At 33.6% G+C, this 21,798-nt stretch overlaps 1 protein-coding gene across 1 annotated transcript in view; it reads left to right on the plus strand.

Moving 5' to 3' along the window:
* The first annotated feature begins 4,219 nt into the window (after nucleotides 1-4,219).
* The window catches only part of LOC149537007 (phosphate transporter PHO1 homolog 10-like), a 351,025-nt gene continuing 333,446 nt past the window's right edge, over nucleotides 4,220-21,798 (plus strand). Inside the window, exons 1-4 of the mRNA XM_089806833.1 lie at nucleotides 4,220-4,711; nucleotides 15,229-15,556; nucleotides 15,659-15,971; nucleotides 16,511-16,559. Coding sequence (XP_089662959.1) covers nucleotides 4,481-4,711; nucleotides 15,229-15,556; nucleotides 15,659-15,971; nucleotides 16,511-16,559 — 921 coding nt within the window. The 5' untranslated portion in view covers nucleotides 4,220-4,480. The remainder of the gene's footprint in view (nucleotides 4,712-15,228; nucleotides 15,557-15,658; nucleotides 15,972-16,510; nucleotides 16,560-21,798) is intronic.

Below are 21,798 nucleotides of genomic sequence, written 5' to 3' on the forward strand. Positions count from 1 at the left end.
TATGTATAACTTTATATAAGAAGCGCAGGAGAACTATGAAAAAGCTGAATGGATAGTATGAACCTGGATGATCAATTTTTTAGATACCTTCTTGAAAATATAGATTGGTATTTGTTTTTGCATCTTTGACTCCAATTCATAATTTAGGATCTTTAAGGATTTCATCCGAGGGTGTGCTTTTAATCTATTAGGTAGGATATGTTGTTTTATGAAGAGGCTAATGAAAAAGTTCAGAGAGGTATAATAAGTATTAATTTTCTCCTCTAATGAATCCATGGCTTATCATATTGTTTTGAGATAGTAAAAGAAGTTTACAATATAAGTTTAATCAATTTATTAGATTAGATCATTTATCATTCCTTTCATGAAAGCTGTATCCTAATTCTGATGTGGAATATAACTCGAGAATGTTAAATGAAAGTTTGATCTCTGAGGTTTAGATTTGCTTCTTTGATTTTATTATCTCTATGGGCCATCGATAGATGCTTTTTAGTAGGTCCGCTGCTTTCAGACTTCCCAACAAGTTTGGTTGGGTTAGGACTTAGACACTCTGTTAGTCTACTAACATATATTTTAGCTTCCTAGCCTATGATGTTGAGTTTAGAGGAGATGACTGAGGTAAAGCAATATTTTTAGAGTGTTAACTTACTTATGTTGTTCAGGTTTGAGAATTCGTAATGGAACTCTATGTCCCCTGGTAGAGAGTGATTTTCCATATTATTTTGATTAGCATGTTAGAATCTTGGATTTCTTTTTGTATTTATAGGAATTAGAGTGAGGTTTTTGAACTAATTTATTTAAGATTTAAATCTTGAGGATTAGGTGATGGAGCTCTTTGTCTCCTGGCAGAGTGTGACTCACCATTTTAATTCTGATCAGCATGTTAGTCTCTTGGGTTTCTATTAGTATAATACAGGTATTGGTTGGAGGATTCTGAACTAATATATTAAGATTAGAATCCTTTTTAGAATTTTATGTGGTATGTATTGATAAAGAAATATCCAATAACAACATCGTATTTTATCAGATAGTAAAGTTATGATGTTGTTCATTATGTTGGAAAAATTATTTTATCTAATACAGGAAGATCAAAATATAATGGTGATTTCCAAGACTTTCATCAACTTGTATAGATGTTTGTAGTTTTCACTAACCTTGTTGATTGCTAAGCCAAGAAGGAGGGATGAGTGCTTTTGCTCAGCTCAAGAGGAATGTATAGCATAATGGTAAGACTGACTCTATTTAGTTCGGGCACATATGATCTTGACAAGTGCAGTGATCAACTCTGTAACTTTATACTATAACAATTAAAATGATGTAATTAAATATGATGTAATTTGACTGGGGTATACCCCTTTTATGATGTAATAATAAAAGACTTTTGTCCCGGGCTAGACTGAAGGTTTTCTTTCTCTGTTCTTTCCTACCAGTGCCCATTTGAATGGAGAAATGTTGTTGTAATTTATTTATTTGAATTAATAAATATAATCAAAGACCATTCACCGATAACAAAATAATTTATTTTTTCAAATATAAAAATATGTGTACTTTGCAAAGTTTCATTTTAAAATGTTACAAATTAATCAAATATTAAAATATTAACTAAATTATAATAAACATTATCTAATTTTTAATTATAACAATTTTATATTAAAAATATTATTTTCCAAATATATAAATATATGTACTTTGCAAAGTTTCATTTAAAAATGTTACATAAATTAATCAAATATTAAAATATTAATAATATTATATTAAACATTATCTAATCTTTAATTTTACTACACTAAAGGACATAATTTTACTACACTATTTAATTAAGTTATTGTAAAGGACGTATTTGATTTTTGTTTATGTTTTTTGAGATATCAACTTTTTAAATTATAAAATATGTAAAATTCATTTTCTTCACTCATGGTTGGGATCTTATAGTGATCTTATATAGAGAATTTTACAAAAATGTTATAAAAGATCTTTTTATCATATTTTAAAAATAAATGAAAATTAAAATATAATTTAAACAAAAATATTATTCATAAACAATTACAAACGTTCCTGAACTAATTTTAGAAAATCAATTAAGTTTTATTATTTATATATAAATAAAATAATATGATATGTATAATACTTAAATTTTAATTTATTTTTATAAATCTATTTTTAAGATATAATTGTTTATGTTATATACAATTAAATTATATTTATATTTAATATTATAATTACAAATAGTTATATCTTTCTATAATTATTAAACTTCTATTTTGTCTAATTTGATTAATCTTTTCAATTTCTACCAATTAGATGCAAGTATTTTTATTTTATATTTAAAATTCAAAAATTTGTAATGTTTATATGTGAGAATTTTAATTTCTAAAATTGATAAAATTATTTTTCTTTCACTTGATTGGTTCATATAATTTGAGTCTTATATGAGCGGATTTATTGATAAATATTTAATGATTTTAAATTTTAAATTTAAATATTTATTGTAATGTGTTAAAAATTATTTTTATTTGTCTTTATTCATTTTCTAAAACAATCTAAAACCCTATACCTATAAAACTAAGTAAGAAATGGATGAAGTATTAAAATTATATATAAATGTATTCATACAACATACAATTTGTTAATATTTTTCAAATGTTGATAGTATATTTATTTAGTAACATATAAATTTATTTATTAGAAATCAATTATTTGAGAAAATTTATCATTTTAGTTAAAGTTACCTAATTGTTAGTATAACCTCTCTTTTATAAAGCTCACTACCCACTTGCATAGAGTTTTATAAAAATGTTGAATATCAATATTTAAATATTAAAAATAAAAGTAAATTAAATAATATTTAAGAGCTCAATACAAATTGGAATTTGTAAATAAATTTTTTTATTGAGAAATAGTGAGAAATGTCATTATTATTTGTGATTTTTTACATTTTTACTAATGCAATGTGTCGCTTTAACATAATCTATGCATAATTTCTTCCTCAATAACCATGATGAAATTAGAAAGTTTAAAGAATAGACATTTCAAAGTTTTAAATAACACATCTAACATAAAATCTAAATGGATTAAAAGTGTATGATTTGTAAATACATCATTATTTTGTTTATTTTACAATAATCCTCTTAGTCTAACCTAACATCTTCACAATAAAGCTTAATTTATATTTGCTAAAAAATATTCATAATGTTTTCTAACACAACTTATTAAGTTAATTTATATGAACAATTACTCCTCCTCTCTTTCACATTAAAACTTTAGAAGACTAATATTAAAGAAGATTAATATTATAAGCAAGTTAGATAGTAACATCACATTCATACAAAAAATTAGAAATTAGTTTAAATTGTAAAAATTTCTATTAAAAATTATTACATTAAAAATTAAATTATATTAAATATTATTATTATAGCTAATTTATATATTTTATTATAGCTATTGAATTTTAATATTTACTATTATATCTAATTTAATTATTACAACTTAGGCAAATACAAGCCACTACGTGGCACTTGTTCAAATTTATCTCCATCACATTTCAATCTTCATTTTTATCCCTCCCTTCATCTATATGATCTTCTCACTACTTCATTCCAAATACTTTACTTCGACACACTGCATCTCTCTGTAGAATACTACATCTCTTCCATCTCTAGTCTAGAAATAAGTGTACGACAGACAGTTCTCTCTAATCAGTTGTCCACCAGAAGGCTGAAATGCTTTTTGTACATCTTGCTCCAAATTGTCTTCAATCCAACGAAGAATAAAATATCAAACATTTATTGAATAAGACCAAACTTCAGTTTCTCGACAACACAAAAAGAACCTGTTATGTTCTGTCCAGCTACAAAACTACCTTAAATGTAGTGTGTAAAACCAGATATTATTTCATGCAATTGTTTTATTTAAAACCTCCCACTGATGTTCACAGTCGCTACTTATTGACAATTCTTTAACTGTTGTTTTTATGACAGCTATTATGATAGCCCTTGCTTCTCCTTGTAATTCTATTGTAACTTGGCAATTTTCCAATTAAAGAAAAAAATCAAACCACATTCGAAGAAGTGGTTACCACAGTGAGCGAATGGCGACAACATAGGCAGTTTCCTTACAACTAATCTCTACCAACTCCAGCTCAGTGGCAGGCACGGCTTACCACTCTAATTATATCTTACATAATTCTACGGTAACAAAATTATTGCATTCATACGGTAATGATTCCCAATACTTTTAGTGTGAAAAACCTCCACCTCATTTACCCGTCATGATTGATTCTATTTCTCCTGCTTTTCCGCAAAATATTCTCCACTTCACATTTTCTTTGTTTCTGCACATCACAGGAAAATGTTAATACTAGAGTCAACAGATTTATGCAAAGAATTTAATATTGTTTCTGCACATCAAAGGAAGATGTTCTGTTCGGCTTAAAAGGAAGGAGAAATAGGGCAAAGAACAGAGTTTTTAGGTTTTGGAGAGGATGAAGTTCGGGAAAGAGTATGTAGCACAGATGATTCCGGAATGGCAGACAGTTTATGTGGACTATAATTTTCTGAAATCGATGCTGAAAGAAATCAGGAAAAGCAAGGAGAAGTCGAAGAAATCGGGGGGGAATTCTGGCGGTCTTAAGAAAACTGGAACGCTTGGCAGAACTTTCACTGGTCTCATGCGACGACCCAGCCCTCGGAAGCTCGAGGAGGAAGTTATATTGGTACGTACGGTGTTTTGTAAATTTGCCCAATTTAAATTAAAAAATTATGATTTTAATAGACAAAATGATGTTTTTTTTGGCAAATATGTCAATCTTTAAAGCACAAATATAAGTATATTATAATAATATAATAAAAAAATGAATTTATATAAGTCTACTGCTTTTCTTGAAGTTTAGAATCTTTAGATAATTATATTCATCTCTCTCGACTCATTTATTGCATTAAGATAATACTTACCTAGATCAAACATTCTACTTTTCTCCTATGTCATCCAAATATAATATAATAATTACTACTACATTTATTTTTAATAAAATCAAATAATTATAATATAATAATTATAAAAAAATAATATTTTTTAATAAAATTAAACAATAATTTAGATTTCTACTAGTAAATAGATAAGAGTAAGATTTATAATATTCTATAAAAGAATAATCTTATAGTAGTTATATAGAATTTAATTAATTTTACAATATTGTATTAATACTATAATTTAAATATAACATAATATTGTCTAATATGATAAACATCAACATAAAAATATAGTACGTTAATATAAAATATTGTAACCAATGCTATTTGAATTATTAAAGAGAAGCAGTTACAGAGTTAACGGTTAAGTCAGCGGCAAACGGTCGGCAAGGGGAAGCCAAGTAATTTAAAGGACCCGCTCAAATGATTTTTGGGCTGTTCTTGGTTTCCTGTTGCAGAGTTTTTTTTAGGCGGAGGGAAGTTTGGTTGATTTTTCGTGGAGTACGCTCAATTTTGTACCCAATTGAAGTTGAGGGACGAAGTTCATGGCGCAGGCCACATGCTTCTTTGGCAGATGTGGAAAAGATATGGAACAATTTCAAAACATAGAGGGCTTTGAAGAAAATATGCCTTCTGAGCTTCAATTCATGTCAGAATTCCCTTCCAAGCCGTTTTACACAGATTCTTGTTTTCTGAGTTTCATAAATGTTGGGCGGAATTGTAACAAATTTGTGCAAGTCGTACAAATTTAACGAATTCGAATGCTTTGAGATCTTTTGATTGGGTGTAAGCCGTGATGCTCATATTCGACAGCATAACACAGAAAAGAAGTGTGAATTGCTTTTTGAAGAACATGCTCTGCTTTGTGACCAAATGAATTTGAGGAAGAAGTTGATGGCATAGATGGTCCCAGAATGACAAACAGATTGTATGAGGCATATTCTTCAAGAATTTGTGAAATATAGAGACAAGAAGGACTCTGTCGACCCGTGAAGAATACAGTGACGTTCTGAGCTTTCAGCACGATGAGAAACAAATCATTTCGGTAATTTTAAACTACATTGCAGAACTCCTTTCCAAGCCGTTGTACTCAGGTTTTTGTTTATTGGGTAGGATTTGATATATCTTGTTTGAGGCTTTAATGAGGCGTGGATGGAGCTTGGACGGCTTTCTTTAGATTTTTATAATGTTCAATTCCCTTAAGTTCCAAATAATTGTAGTATTTTCGAGTTAGCGGTAAACAATTGGAAAAGTGCAAGTTGAACAAATTGAACGAATGTCTCGCATGCTTTTGGGCAGTTCATAGTTTTGTGTTTTCAGAGGTTTTCTTCAGTGGAAGGAAGTTTGGATGCTCAATTTCGAAAGCATTGAACAGAGGTGAAGCATTGATTAATCTCTGAAGAGCATAGCTTATGTGGGCCATGCTCTTTTGTCTTCAATATATAGACGAGGAGGACTCTGTCGATAGTTGAAAAGGACAATGACGTTCTGGGCTTCAACACAGTGAAGAGCAAGCTATTTCGGTAATAGTATACTACAGAGCAGAACTCCATTCCAAGCTGTTTTACACAGTTTTTTTGTTTTTTGAGGTTTGATAAATCTTGGTTGAGGCTTTAATGTGGCGAAGGTTTAAGCTTGGACAACTTTGTTGAGTTTTTGTAATGTTCTCTTCGATTCGTTGTGAAGGATCACGGTTATTTCATCGTAGCGGCACACAATCTGGGAAGTGCTAGTTGAACAGTTTGAACGAAGACCTGAAGTACTTATGGGCAATTCTTTGTTTTGTGTTTTGAGTGTTTTTCATGGGTTCAAGTTGAGATACTCTGTTTCGGAAGCATAATACAGAGATGAAGTATTAATGATCTTTAACGGTTATACTCAGTTTTCTGTCCAAACTCCAAATCAATTTGGGGAAGAGGTTTATGGCACAGGTGGTCCCAGAATGGCAAACAATATATGTGGGCCATATTCTTCTCCCGATAGTACGTAAATAATATATGAAATATAGAGACAAGGATTCTGTTGACACTTGAAGTGGATGATGACATACTGAGCTTCAGCGCAATGAAGAACCAAATGTTATTTCGGCAATAATAAAAATACATTGCAGAATTCTCTTCCAAGGCGTTTTACTCAGAGTTTTGCTTTAGGGGTTTGACAAATCTTGGGCGAGGCTTTAATATGGTGTAGGGTTAAGGCTGGAAAACTTTCTTAGATATTTATAGAAGGATCATGCAGCAATATGACCTATACTCCACACCAAGGAATTTAAACCTGCGCAAACAAAAACTGCCTTATTGGCTTTACTTAAGAACCCATTGGATTGGACTGTTCTATTCAGCAATCTTAGTGATCCGATCTTTGAATAAAGGAATTGAAGAGCTTCCCATGATATTTTGGGCTATTTAAAGGCAACGAATGCTCTTTTTTTTATTAAGGATAGTTCAACAAAAGTACATAAAAAGTGCTATATCAGCATATACATATCTTTGCTATCAACTTACAACTTATAAAACATCGGTCTATCCTATTGCATATTAGCCATTGCAGTTATGAAGTTATACACCATAAGGTGTTACTAGAAAACAGATAAAATTAAGCTTAATGTAAGAGGACTGGGGTCATTGCGAGTACCATGACCCAACTACATTATTGCTGCAGTCGGCCTTATCATTCTTAAACCTCCCCAATAGAGGATTTATGCCGGGTACAGTATTAGCAGCAGCTTACTACAATGTTATTAGTATTAGCAATAAATGCTCTTATAAATGATGTTAACTAATAAATATGTCATTAGTGCATTTCTTTCACGTTTGAAGTTCATACAATTTCATTGAAAAACAGTTGGAAATATGATTGGAATGTTGTTGGAAAACCAGACCCAAACAAAAGTTATGCATTTGTTTGAAAGGAGCAATTCAATCATTGTTATGGACTATGAAAGTCTTATGCTTTTCAACTAGCATGTGCCACATTGGTGGTAAGGGGGGGCGCTCATGAGTCAAAAAGCCAGTCAATATTGTATCGGAGCTACCAGTTAAAATGTCATCCTTAACTATCAATTCACAAATGAAGAGAAAGGGCAGTTGAGCAATCTCTTGGGTTTGAAAGCTGACCAGCCTAGATTGTTTCCCACTGACATGCTAGTAGGACCAAACTTTTTACAGTTTATCGGTGAAATAATGTCAACCCATGTAGTGTGTGTGAGGTTCAACTCTTGGCAGCCTTTTGGTGGAAGTGGCTTGCAAGGTCTAGTTTGTTCCCAGAAGAAATATTATGATAATAGATAAGCTTTTATTATTAGTCAATGGTTATCTGTTTGTAATCTATTGTAAATATTAGAATGTTTCTAATATTTAGTTAGTTGTAGTTATCTGTTAGCTTTTTTAGCTTTCTTTTAGCTAGAATAGAATATTTCTATTTATTATGATTGTTTCCTAAGGAAACATTGCTTTATTCTTTTGCATATATAGACCTCTCGGTCTCTGTTAATAACAAGCAAGTATTTTACCAATTATTTCGTAATATGGTATCAGTGCCAATACCTCAAATTTTTTCGAAAAATTTATAATTTCTTTTGAAATTATTTACTAAGATCTTTTGAAATTAGCATGCTGGCTAGGAAAGGAGCTAATAAAACAATCTTTGCCCATACTTTCTGTGAAGATTTATGCACGAGTTCAAAGTTGTAGATCCTTTATATCATGATGATTTTCTAGAATCTCAGAATTTTGGTGGATGCTTCCATGTTTAAATTACTTTATAAATGAGATAAGATAAGACAAGATAAGATAATAATATTAATGTCCAACAAAAAACCAGAAAGGTTTATGGGACTGAGCATACAAATTACAAACAAAAGAGTCGGCCACACCAGAAACACCAAAACAGTGTTGGAAAAGAAACAAAACAAGACAGAAGACCAAGAAACACAAAGTAAGAACTATGAGTCCTTCCTTGGTACAAAGTAATTAGATATAGAAGGATATAACTATGGATGATTCAAAGTCTTTGATCTTCGCTGAGATCCATTGGAGGATTGTCGTTGCCTGACAAGACTGGTACAATGCCTAACTGATCTAGGAGTAATGTTGGAAGGCCTTTTAACACCCTGTGACGGAGACAAGGGGGAGGAAAAGACGGTAATGAGCTGGTCAGAGGTGTGGATCTGAGATGTAGCTAATTGAAGAGTATGCTTACGAAGTTGGGTAGCCTCCTGAAGATAAAGTGCAAGACACCGTCGATCAACATAGCTGAAGAACTCTGAGAGAGAAACAATCCCTGAAAAGACAATAAAATCTCCCTTGGATCTCATAGTAAATAGGGCAACAAAATAAGAAATGGGTCTTAGACTCAACCTTTGCCAAAGAACACAATTTGCAAACACGATCCTCTCTGTCCATATGGTGATCAGTTCGGATATGAAGACGATGAGGACCAACTCTGAAAGAGCCTAGAGAGAATCTAAGGGAATGACACCAACTTCGATAGAGATAAGTAGGAAGCACAATAATACCATCCTGAATCTCAAGAAAATGCTTTGCATAAAATGCCATCTTAGGACGTATTCCCCTAGGAGGATTACTCCAAGTAGTGATAATGTACTGTTTGTAGATATCTTGTCTAACACAGTCGTTCAACTCTTGACGAGAGGGGAGGAGATGAGTAGGAGCGTCCAACAAGAACTAGTAAGGAGGGAGATAATCAGTGTCAATCCTGATTGAACCCAACATAGAGGTGGCAAGGGCATACCAACAATGAGATGTAGTGGTAGTGTCGGATCTCCTAACGTGAACAGAAGAGCAATATGCAAGATGAGAGTATCTCTGACATTCAACATCAGAGTCCATGAAACCTCGAAGTTGATGGAGAAACTAGATCAAGTCAAAAATGGTCGAAAGCCTAAAAGGATGAGCTCCAAACTCGACTAAAACAATACCATGGGGGGTGATTTTGTGACATCTGATGATGCACCGTAAAAATAACATTTGAACACGTTCAATAGAAGCCCAATTAGAAGCAAGAAGAGAAGGGCCCCAAACCATCGAGCCATAAAGAATAGTCGGTCTAACCAAGGAGTCCAAGAGGGACAACTTGGATGAAATATCATGAAAATGATGCATGAAACACTACCTCTCAATCATAGCCAGAGATTCCATACCCTTACTATTCTTGGTTGAATAGCTCGTCTCAAACTGAAGTGGTGTCCCTAAAACTTAACACCAAGATATATTATGATACCCCCATTTTGATATATAATTTTAAAATAAGTATTATATATTATTAAAATGATTAATAGTGTATATAAATTGAAAATATAAATTATCATAAATATTATCATATAATTATACGTGTATACAATATATAGATACTTGATATATATTAGATATTAAAATACTATATTATTGAATATAAATAATTTATATATATACACATAAATCAACTATTGACAATTACATCTTAATTACTTGTTAAAATAGTATTATTAATTACAAGGAATATGATTTGTATAATTAATATAATATATAATCATATTTAATATAATAATATATAATATACTTATCTCATTAATATAATTAATATAAATAATGAAAGAGCATGACTCTTGGAGATACACATATATATAGGATATCAAATAATGAAAAGGGCAGATTACAAGTCTTCACCATATCAGTTAGTAGGATTAGATCCTAAGATGTTTGTGCTTTCTTGTGGCTTTTTGTGCTGGCCTAGTGAATTTCACCATATCAGTTAGTAGGATTAGATCTTAAGATGTTTGTGCTTTCTTGTAGCTTTTTGTGCTGGCCCAGTGAATTTCACCATATCAGTTAGTAGGATTAGATCCTAAGATGTTTGTGGTTTCTTGTGTCTTTTTGTGCTGGCCCAATTGAATTTCACCATATTAGTTAGTAGGATTAGATCCTAAGATGTTTGTGCTTTCTTGTGGCTTTTTGTGTTGGCCCAAGGAATCACAACAGATGAAATCTTGCCATGTTCAATAGTATTCTTTAGGTGGGGTGAGAATCCACAAAGAAGGATGATACCTTGATGGTAATGTTGGTAAACAACCCTAATGATATTTCAAATGCAAAGGAGGGCCAATAGCCTACTTTTCTTATTCCTGTTAATGTTTGTAGCTACAGGAGACATTATTTTTATACTTGCAATGACTCCATCTCTTTCATGTTGTGTAAATGCATTGTGATGTAACTTGGGACTGCAAAGACTCTCATTAATCAACATCATTTGGAGAGTAACCGCCGTTCTTGGAATGGCATGTCGTCAGCATCCTAGTGTTTTCCATTCATTCATATCAGCACACAGGTTTTTAGAGCTCCATTATTGTCAATGGAATTCCAAAGGTAGTGTATGTGGATAATTGCTGGTGTACATGGCGTTCGCCATGATGATGTAACTATTGAGTTAGTAATAGTTGATGTTCGTGGCTGTTGAGTCAACCAAGTGATTGGAGAGATTTTTGGTTCATATGCTATCTGTGAGTGTCAATGAAAGGTCTTGGCAGAGATGATCGTTTCAAGAAGATAGTTGAGTCACGACAGTCTCTTCTAGGTGATGATATTCTCTTTGGATAAGTGCTTTTGTTTTCCAAAGTGCGCTCATTGTTTCATGTCAGACTATTGCATTTCATCCACTGTAGATGTTTTGGAGCTTGCTGTATGTGGCCAAATGATGATTCTAGGAAGTTTTAATTTGCAGACATCTCAGTATTGATGATTACCATGCATTCACGACAGCATATTATGTGCTGGGTTGTTGAGAGGTTTTCTATGTAATATTATTGTAGATATTCTTGTTCTGATTAAAAGTCTTGATCATTGAGTGATTATTGGGGGGTTAGAGATATTATAAGAATCATACGAATAAAAAAGAAAATAAATAGTTGTCCTAAAAGGGGACATTACATATATGTATGAAGAAGTGATCTCAACCTCCTGTCCCTGGAAAAAGAAATGAAGATGAGAGGTCTTCAAGTAGTTAAAGATCATCACCCGAGTCTTAGCCAGATTAACTACAATGTGACGCTGCTCACAAAAAGAGGCTAGACCATTAAGGAGTCTCTGTAAACTGTCTAGAGAAGAGGCCAGGAGAACAACATCATCTACAAAAAGGGGAATGGATATCAATACATGATGCAAAAAAAAACCATCATCGAGATATGAAGAGCTCACAAGAAAATCCTCTAGCTCGTCAATATACAATTAGAATAGAGTAGGTGAAAGAAGGCAACCTTGCTTCACACCAATGGTGCTCTAAATTGGATTAGAGAAACCCACCGGAGTCCTGAGCCTACTAGTCACCTTCTCATACAGTCTCATAATCATAGTCAAAAGCATATCTGATATCCCAATCTTACGAAGGCTTTAAATAAGGCCATTCTAGGAACAAAATCAAAAGCCTTACAGAAATCCACAAAACAACAGTTGACTTTCTCAGAGTGATGCTTAGCCTCCTCAATAATAGCCTGCAGAGTGAAGATATGATCCATAGTCTGATAGTCAGTACAAAAAACAACCTGCCCTTTAGCTCTGCAACCTCTCCTGTCCAACTCTCTAGATAACATGGTGTTAAGAGCAGTAGCATAAAGTTTGGCAACGGTATGTCCGATCATGATAGTCCTATAGTTACCTGGGTTCAAAGCAGGTCCAAACTTATGGATAGAATAAATCACATACCTCGACCATGTCTCAAGAAATCCAGTGCAAACAACTCTATTAAAGAGTGTAGGAAGATAAGGACCAAGAACTGAAGCAGCAAGTTTGAAGAGTTCTTCCTGGAAACCATCCTCATCCACAACTCTACTACATCTCATGGATCTAATAGCCTCAAAGATACAAGAGGAAGTGAAAAAATGATAGTAATGAGGCGGAATGGAATGAAGGGAAGGCTGACCTGGAATATCATACAATGAAATGGTATGGGAAGTCAAAGAGCGGGAGTCAAGGATGGAGGACGGGGGGGAACACCGTGGGAAAAGGGTGTGCCAAAAACTCTAGGGATTTTGGATGAGCATGGAGCAAGGGGATATGCATTGAGAAGAAGCAAAATAGTGCTTCTTATGGTGAAGGAAATGGAGATAAGAAACACACAGGTTGGCGAAGTCAATGGAGTGAGTCTCAAAGGCAGAACGAACAAATCGATGAAAAGCTTTACAATCATCATCAAACCATTTATTCATAGGACAAGTATTCTGGTGCTTAGATCTGAGAGGAGTGGGCGGTGAGGAATGGATAGGAGAATGGACTCCTGTATGGCAGAAGCAAGTCAAATATGACTGAGACCACTTGTGAGTCAGTAAAACTAGCAGGTGTCAGGATTCTCCTAAGATGATAGAAAAAAAACTCACCATCACCCTTGAAAAAGCGAAATCTAGTAGAAGTGCAAACATTGTTCGACCGGATGGGGGAGGGCTGCAGAGAAGGTGCTAAATGTGAAGAAGAGTGGATAGCAATGCTAAGGAGAGCATAGTTAGCAAAAGGGAGGCGAGAAATGGTGAAACGGTAAATGGAGGGAATGAAGGAAGAAGAGGTGATGACATAGTCCACTACACTTGCACCATCACAGTGAGGCCAACAGGTAAAGAGATGGGAGCTCGGGTAAAAGGATAACCCATTCAGAAGCAATAAACCTGAAGACTGACATAGCTGAAGGAGGTGACGACCATAGTAAGAAAGAGGACCAGAAGCATCATCTGAAGTACGCTGGAGTCCCATATTGATCGGATCTAACTCAAAAGTGCAAATCAAATCCAAGCCATGGTCATGTATAGGAGGCTAGAGGTCCCCGGTGCGTACATTGAAGTCTCCGAGAATAATTATATCACTCATGGCCGTAAATTGTGAGATACTCTCCTGAAGGTCACCAAAAGAATCACCATTCTCCGAATCATTAATTGCACAAGGAGAAGAGGTCAGTGGAAAATAGCAAACCGCGAGAAAGATGTCCCTTTATCAGTGATTACGACACCCAATATGGACCCACATGAATCTGGCAAAGGCATCAGAGTGAACCACTGAAGTCAACTTGAAAATGTCATCTCTAATCAAACAAGCAACTCCACCTGACCCACGGACCCCACCAGAAGTACGGACCTCTTCTCTGCAAACTGACAGCCATTGGTAACCTAGATACCCAAGAAGAGGGCGCATGGGACTCTCGTGAGTCTCAGTAACGACCAAAATATCAGCGGACCCCACTGTATCATGGAAGAGACCAAGTAATGACCATAAAGATCCGTTACCATTCCAGCAATTGACAAGAAGAGAAGGGAATTTCCTTTTCTTAGACTACTGCCGAAACCATCATGCGGTCTTGGAGGTCACCCTGCAGGAGGAGAATCAAGAACCACAGCTCTAAGTTCCTAATGACAACCCACTTTCCTAATGAGAATGAATCCAAAATTTATAACAGGCACACGAAAAAGTTTTATATGTCAAGTAGCATTTCAGGGAAAATTGATTTGTTTGCTTAAATTTACAGCGCTTACAGTCATCTTTATCCTGATGGTAACTTAAATGTTCAGCCCAGTACCAGAAAACCTTAGCAACACTGTAGGCTTTCTGCTGCACATCAGAAATTTTATTTTTACCAACACCTTTTGACCTGAAATGGCAATGATAAGCTGAGCTAGGCCAGAACAAAAGTTGTAGTGGATTTAATCAGTCCTTTCCATGGGGTTGACTTCCTTTGCTGATGACATATCAGTATTAAAACTATTCTATGACAGGACTGCAAACTTTTTTAAAAATTTCTTATTGTCTTTCTGTGACAGAATTTCCATGGTGATTTTTTCTATCTTTAATGTTCTCATGTGACAAGCACAACTTTCCTCCCACTTAAGAAGTTCATGGATGTAATATGCCATGTTCAAGAGTTACAGCTAGTTTTTCTTCACTAAAAAGGCTTCTACAACTAAATAAACAAACTTTGGCATTGACAGGTGTAAAAATTCATGCAAATCATTTTTGTAATTGATGCTTTAAAGTCAATGGGTTCAGAGAAACTCAACTTTCTATGATTGGTAAAATGACCTTCTTCAAATTTAATGTTTACAAAGAAGCTCTTTTGTTGACATAAATCATAAACCTTTAAGCATACGATCTTTGTGGAGTTTAATGAGATTTGAAGGATTGTGTTCTCTTCTATATGCTAGATAATTTAAATTTTCTCAACATGGTATTTCCTAGTATCAGATGGGCAGGTAGAAAACTAGTCTAAGCAAATAATGTATATCATCATACAGGTGAAGAACATGCAGCATGATGGAAAAGACTCTTATGAAACAATGTTTTTAATGGCAGCTGAAGAGGGTGCTGAATTTGATATAGACTTTTTCAACAGATTGGATCTAGAGCTTAACAAAGTGAATACATTTTATCGCAACAAGGTTGAAGATATACTTGATGAGGCAGCTCTTCTAGACAAACAGATGAATTCCTTAATAGCTTTAAAGGCTATTTTGCATGACCCTGACAGAAGTAAAAATATTGCACATTTAGGTACAACACATCCTGCCCAGGAGTTTACAACTGCAATTTCCATGTTAAACAGAAACAAAGAGAGATCTAGTGGTATTGATCACCTTCCATTTTGTGGATTCACAAATCCATTGTGATAGATATAGGTGTACTCTCCAATTTTTATAAATTTCTAACATTTTTTTTATCACACAGGATCTGCACATAGAGAAGTTATAAATGAAATCGAGATGAGCAGTGATGACTCTTTTCGTGAATTGGGAGGTGACATGTGTAAACGAAATGGTACACAAGAAGCAATTCTCGCCAGCCAATTAGAGCCTGTAGAAGTTGTTAGAAATGTAAAAATTAGCATAATACCTAAGACTCCAAGGTCTACTTTCCGAAGTATTCTGTCTGACTCACAAACTGAGCATTTCAGTAAAGAAGACCTGGACAGAGGGACGAAAATGTTGCGTGCAGTATTTATTGAATTTCATCGGAAATTATGGCTTCTCAAAAGTTTCAGGTAAGTAAAACCATCGGCTTGTGTCTCTCATAAGACTTATTTATGAATAAAAGAGTTATTGCACATGGAGGCCTGTTTTTCGTATCCCCAAATCTCATCATGTTCTGATCTTACAGGCTTAACATTTTTGACAGGGTTCAGGTAGTGTATGAATTGTTTTCTCTTCCCAACAGTATCTACTATTGTCAGAACAAAATAATGAAATTTTGTGTGTATTCATTATTGGGGAGAAAAATATGAAAACTTATGTTCAGCTCTCAGCGTGTATAGTTTTTTCATTTTTTCACAAAGAAACGTTAATTTAACCATCTTTCTTTTCTTAAAAGCAGTTTACAGTCATAAAGTCAAAATAATGCATCTGTTAAGGAAATTTATCCAAAAACACCACTTTGAGAAAATAATTACAAAATATATTTCATGCTTGTCACTTCTGCTGATGAATTTGTTTCTTGTGCATGTGTATGTTGATCAACTGGAACTGCATTATGGAAAATATCAACTTTGGCATTCACTTGATTCTATACAATTTGTCGGAGCAGCTCACTAAATCTTTTGGCTTTTTCCAAGATAATGAAAAGGTATGACAAGGTCAGATTCAGTGTTGAAACTGCAATTTTTTTTCTCTATCAACTATGAAGTGTTAGTTTCAATTAAGCATTTCTTGGCTTATGGTTGAAGTCAAACATTGGAAATTTTTTTGAATCTATATCTTAGTTTAGGTTTTGCTAGATATGAAATGGTCAACATTAGTCTAGTTAACAAGTGTAAAATATTATTATTATTTTGATAATGAGGGTAGTGAAATATGCCAACTAGAGCTTTCCTGCAAATTTTGATTTTTCGATTTCTGGGTTTTGAGGTTTTTGGTAGTTTTTTCAATTCATTTGCTTTAATTTGAAGTGATAGATATGCCATATGCAAACACTACCATTTCAGGAACGCTGGAAAATTGATAGTGAAACTGAAACAATGCCCAATCCGAGACTACGCTGAAGAGGAAGGAAATACCAATTCTAATATATTTTCTCAAGAATCAATATATGGTTGTACCAGGAATACACGAATCCAATAAATTGCTGATGAAAGGGTGATCACACAGCTCACGTATGGACTGAGTTTTGGGAATTTGAGTCTCAAGAAAGTACAGATCTACTTCAGAACAACTTTGTCTTGTGGTGTTGAAGCTGTGCTAGTGAAAACTGGAGAGGATCCTTCAGACAGTTCAATCTCTGAAACTGAATCCTCTAAATGGTGCAATTTATGTCTGCGCTTGTATAGTGGTTGTTCAATTTCTTTCCATGCCTGTTTATTGCTAGATAATTTTGCCATGACATCCTTATCTGTTGTCCAACTGAAAATCCAATCCAGACTTATGTGTGCACAATTGATCTTCACACCGATTGAATGCAATCATTACCCAATAGGCTGGTAGGATTATGCTCTGATACCACTGAAAGATGCCAATTAGGGTTTTCCTTGAAATATTGAGTTTGTTTGTGAATTTGATCTTGATCAGCAAAGAGATATTTTTTCTTCTGATTTTTCTATTATGCCATATGCAAACATTACCAATTTAACAATGCTGGAAAATTGGTATTGAAGCTAAGACAATGCCCAATTTGAGACTAACTTGAAGATGAAGGAAGTATGTAATGCCTCCATTTTTTGCCAACATTGGAGTTTCAGGGATTAGCCTATTATTCCAATCCTCATAGGCTAATTATTGTGGATAGAGGGTCTTTTGAGGCAATGGCTTAGCTTGGGAGGGTTTTATCTTCTCTACAATTCAGTAAGCTACAAGTTGGGTCTTCGTTTGGCTCTGTTTGGACTTCATTTGGGCTTAGTTTTGTGTACTTACTATTTGTGGTAAGTTGGGTGTTGATTGAGGTGAGCCCTTTCTATTTTTGAAAAGTAGATTTGGTCACATGTAGAAATAATAGGTATGACTCCTATTTCAAACGACATTTTTAAATGATGAGTATGTTGGGAGTTATTATACTTTTAGTGGCCAAATTATTATTTAATTATTATTAGGCAGGGTTACCGGAAATGCAACCCCCCAACCTCTGACACATGTATGGCCGTATCTGGTACGGATATGCAGACGAAACGGAGGAAATACGGATGAAAATCGTATCCGCCCGTTTTTGGAAAGATCCCGTTTTCGAACCCATGTTAGAAACGGTGAAGACATTTCTAAAAAATTTGAGCCGAATTTTTTATAGAATGTCGTGTTTTCATGTCGTTTTAAAGAAAATATCTACTAGACTGCTGGTTAGACTCGTAATCGCTGGAAAAAATTGGGAAAAATCCGAAAATATCCCATAATCGTTGGGAAAAACAAAACTCGTGCAGCTATAAATAAACCCCAAACGTTCAAATAATGAATGAATTTTTCTTGCCGCGGTCTGGTTACTCCTGCGTGTGGTTTGAATATTCCTGTGTGTGTTTTTCCTGCCGCGGTCTGGTTACTCCTGCGCGTGGTTTGAATACTCTTATGCATGGCCTCCATCTCCGAATTCTCCTACGAGTGGCCTCCAATGCCTGCGCGCGGTTCATCGTCATCACAATACATACGAGAGTAATTGTTTTAGATTAATTTTTTTTAATGTTCGTTTTAGTTTTATTTTTCAGATGTTTGTTAATGTTTCAGTTTTATTTTATAGATGTTTGTTAATGTTTATATCATATTGATATAACCCTATTTATATGTTGCTAAGTTTTATTTTACAAATATAAATAAATATAAAATCTAATAGTTTAATTTTAATAAATCAATATTATTTAGTTTTTAAAATAAAATAAAATAAAAATTAATTATTAAAATTACAATTATAATTATTAAAATTTAAACTAGTTTTATATTTATTTTTATTTTTACTTTTTAAAATTTAAACTTTGTAAAAATTAATAAATATTAAATAGTATTATAAATTATAATTTATTAATTATAGCAATAATATTTAATAATTCATAAAGCGTAATAATTGTTTTAGACTTTAAAGTTACCATTAGAATATTAAATTTATATTTGGATAAAATTAATTAATATTATGAGTATATTTAATTTATTTTTAATTTTTTAATTAATAAATAATTTAGATTTAAGTTTCAAAGTTATATTCTTGTAAAATTAAATTTGAAATAAAAATTATTGCACATATATTTAATTTAATTATTTTAAAAATTTTTATATTAATTTTAAATTTGTGCTTTATAGCTTAATGCAAATTTGTTTTGATTTCATAATTTTACTAATTTTTTATTTTTTTCAGGAACCTAATCATGGCATCATCAGATGTTAGAGCATCAGAAAATGACAAGTGGATGAAACCAAATGCTAAATATCCATTATGGAAACATGTAACCATCATTGAGAAATTTCAAGGCGATGGAGGTTTTAAATAGAGGTGTCATGAGTGTCTGATTGATTATAACGATGAGTGTCTGATTGATTATAACGGTTCTTATACCAAGGTTCGTGGACACCTCTGTCACATAAAAGGTACAAGATGTGAAGTGTGTCTTGGTCCAAAGGTTGATGGTCAACCAGGGAAGGGATTGTCACGTGAGAAGATTGCAAAGTACCAAAAAGAAGAGGTTGAAGCTAATAGTCAAGTTCTAAAGTCAACACACAGGTCAAATCTCAATAAACCTCCTTTGCATCCAACTTCAGGAACATCTATTGGTGACAAGAGGCGTAATTTAGGACCTCTTGAAAAGGCATTTAATTTGCAAAGTCGAGGGGATACAGATCAGAATATTACACGTTGTCTATAAGCGAATGGAATTTCATTTAACGTGGTTCGCTCGCCATATTGGCAAGAGATGGTTAGGTCTATTAATGAAGCTCCAAAAGGATACAAAAGCCTAGGGTATGAGAAGGTTCGTACTACTCTTTTGATTAAAGAAAAGAGATTATTGATAGACAGTTGCAAGTGATTCGAGATTCATGGAAAATTTTAGGAGTTTCCATCATTTGTGATGGATGGAAGGATGCTAGAAATAGGCCACTAATCAATGTGGTTGCAATGAGCCCAAAGGGGGCAATGTTTTTGAGAGCAGTGGAATGCAATGCTGAAGAGGAAGATACACAGTTTATTGCCAACATTCTAATTGAAGCAATTGAATCTGTGGGGCCAGAAAGTGTTGTTCAAGTGATCACAGATAATGCAAAAGTATGCAGAGCAGCTGGGCTGGTCGTGGAGGCAAGATATCCAAAAATCTGGTGGACTCCTTGTGTAGTTCATTCTTTGAATTTGATGCTACAAAAAATTGGCAAAATTCAATGGATACAAAAGATTTATGAAGAAGCCAAAGAGATTCAGATGTTTATTTGTAATCATCACATGTCACAGGCCATTTACAGACTATTCGCTAAGCTAGAGTTGTTAAGGGTAAATGTCTTGTCTCAAAAGTATTCAATTTGTTTTTTTATTGAAATGTATTTAAGATTTATACGATTTTAAAATGTCTTTTTTTTTATTGAAGGTGGTTGAGACACGCTTTGCCACACACTACATTGTTCTCAAAAGGCTTGTTGATGTCAAACAAGCTTTGAAAAGTATGGTGATTAGTGACATTTGGGTAGTATGGAGACAATCACAAACAAATAGAGCAAATAATGTCAGGAGGTTAATTCTTGATGAGGATTGGTGGGCTCAAATAGATTATTTACTATCTTTCACTGAGCCAATATACACCCTGATCCGTCGGTGTGATACCGATAAGCCAATATTAGGTGACATTTATGATTGCATAGATACAATGGTGGAGCAAGTTAGAGATATTATTATAGGAAAAGAGCAAGATCCCTCTGAATTTTTTTATAAGCAAATATATGATGTAATAAAAAAAAGATGGTATAAAATGACAACTCCATTGCAACTTTTGGCATATGCTTTAAACCCTAAGTACTACCATGCTGATATGTTAGCATTGCCAAATAGGACAGCACCAAATAGGGATGTTGAGGTTGTTGAAGGATATAGAAAAGCTTTCAAGAAAATGTTTACAAATCCTAGAGTTGCTGCAGAGATTCGAGATGAGTTTGGGACATTTGCTTCCTTTGATGGAACTTATGCAGATGTTGATGCAATGGCAGATAAAAAAAAAATGGATCCTATAAAGTGGTGGAACTTCCATGGTGCCATGACTACACATTTGCAAAAGCTAGCAATCAAGCTTCTATCACAGGTTTGATTTTATATTGATTATTCTAGTAAGAATTATTTCTTATTTCAACTGTTTTTGATTGTTTGTGTCTTTGTAATTGTAACTTATAAATTATAATATAAAACTCTTTTATTGCAGGTTTCTAGTTCTTCTGCATCTGAGAGGAATTGGAATACATATGGCTTTATCCATTCTGTGAAACGAAATAGGTTGGCAGCCAGCAAAGTAGAGGACCTTGTCTATGTGCACTCTAATCTTCGTCTATTGTCACATTGCTCCACATACTCCATCAAAGGACCTAATAGACTTTGGGATGTACAACTTGAGATAAGTGACATTGATGTATCCATAAATGCATTGACACATCTCAACCTCAATGTTGAGAATTCTGACATGGTCAGAGGACCCATCGCTGAATCGTCAATGGGTTCTGAGAGTCTAGGTGGTGGCCGTACTCAATCTAGCTATCTTAACTCTTTGGAGAATCTTGATGATCTAGATCTCGAGTTTCAAGAGAATAGTGATGATATTTTTGATAGCATGTGATTCTGCCAAACTATTTCTGTATTTGAATTTCGTTTTAATAGTAAAACTATATCTAACCTAAGTCACAAGGTTCGAGTTTGAATTCGAATGCGATAACCATGAACTT

Source organism: Cupressus sempervirens, chromosome 10 (assembly GCF_028749045.1).
Source record: "Cupressus sempervirens isolate cs-2001-9-10 chromosome 10, ASM2874904v1, whole genome shotgun sequence".
Lineage (NCBI taxonomy): Eukaryota > Viridiplantae > Streptophyta > Pinopsida > Cupressales > Cupressaceae > Cupressus > Cupressus sempervirens.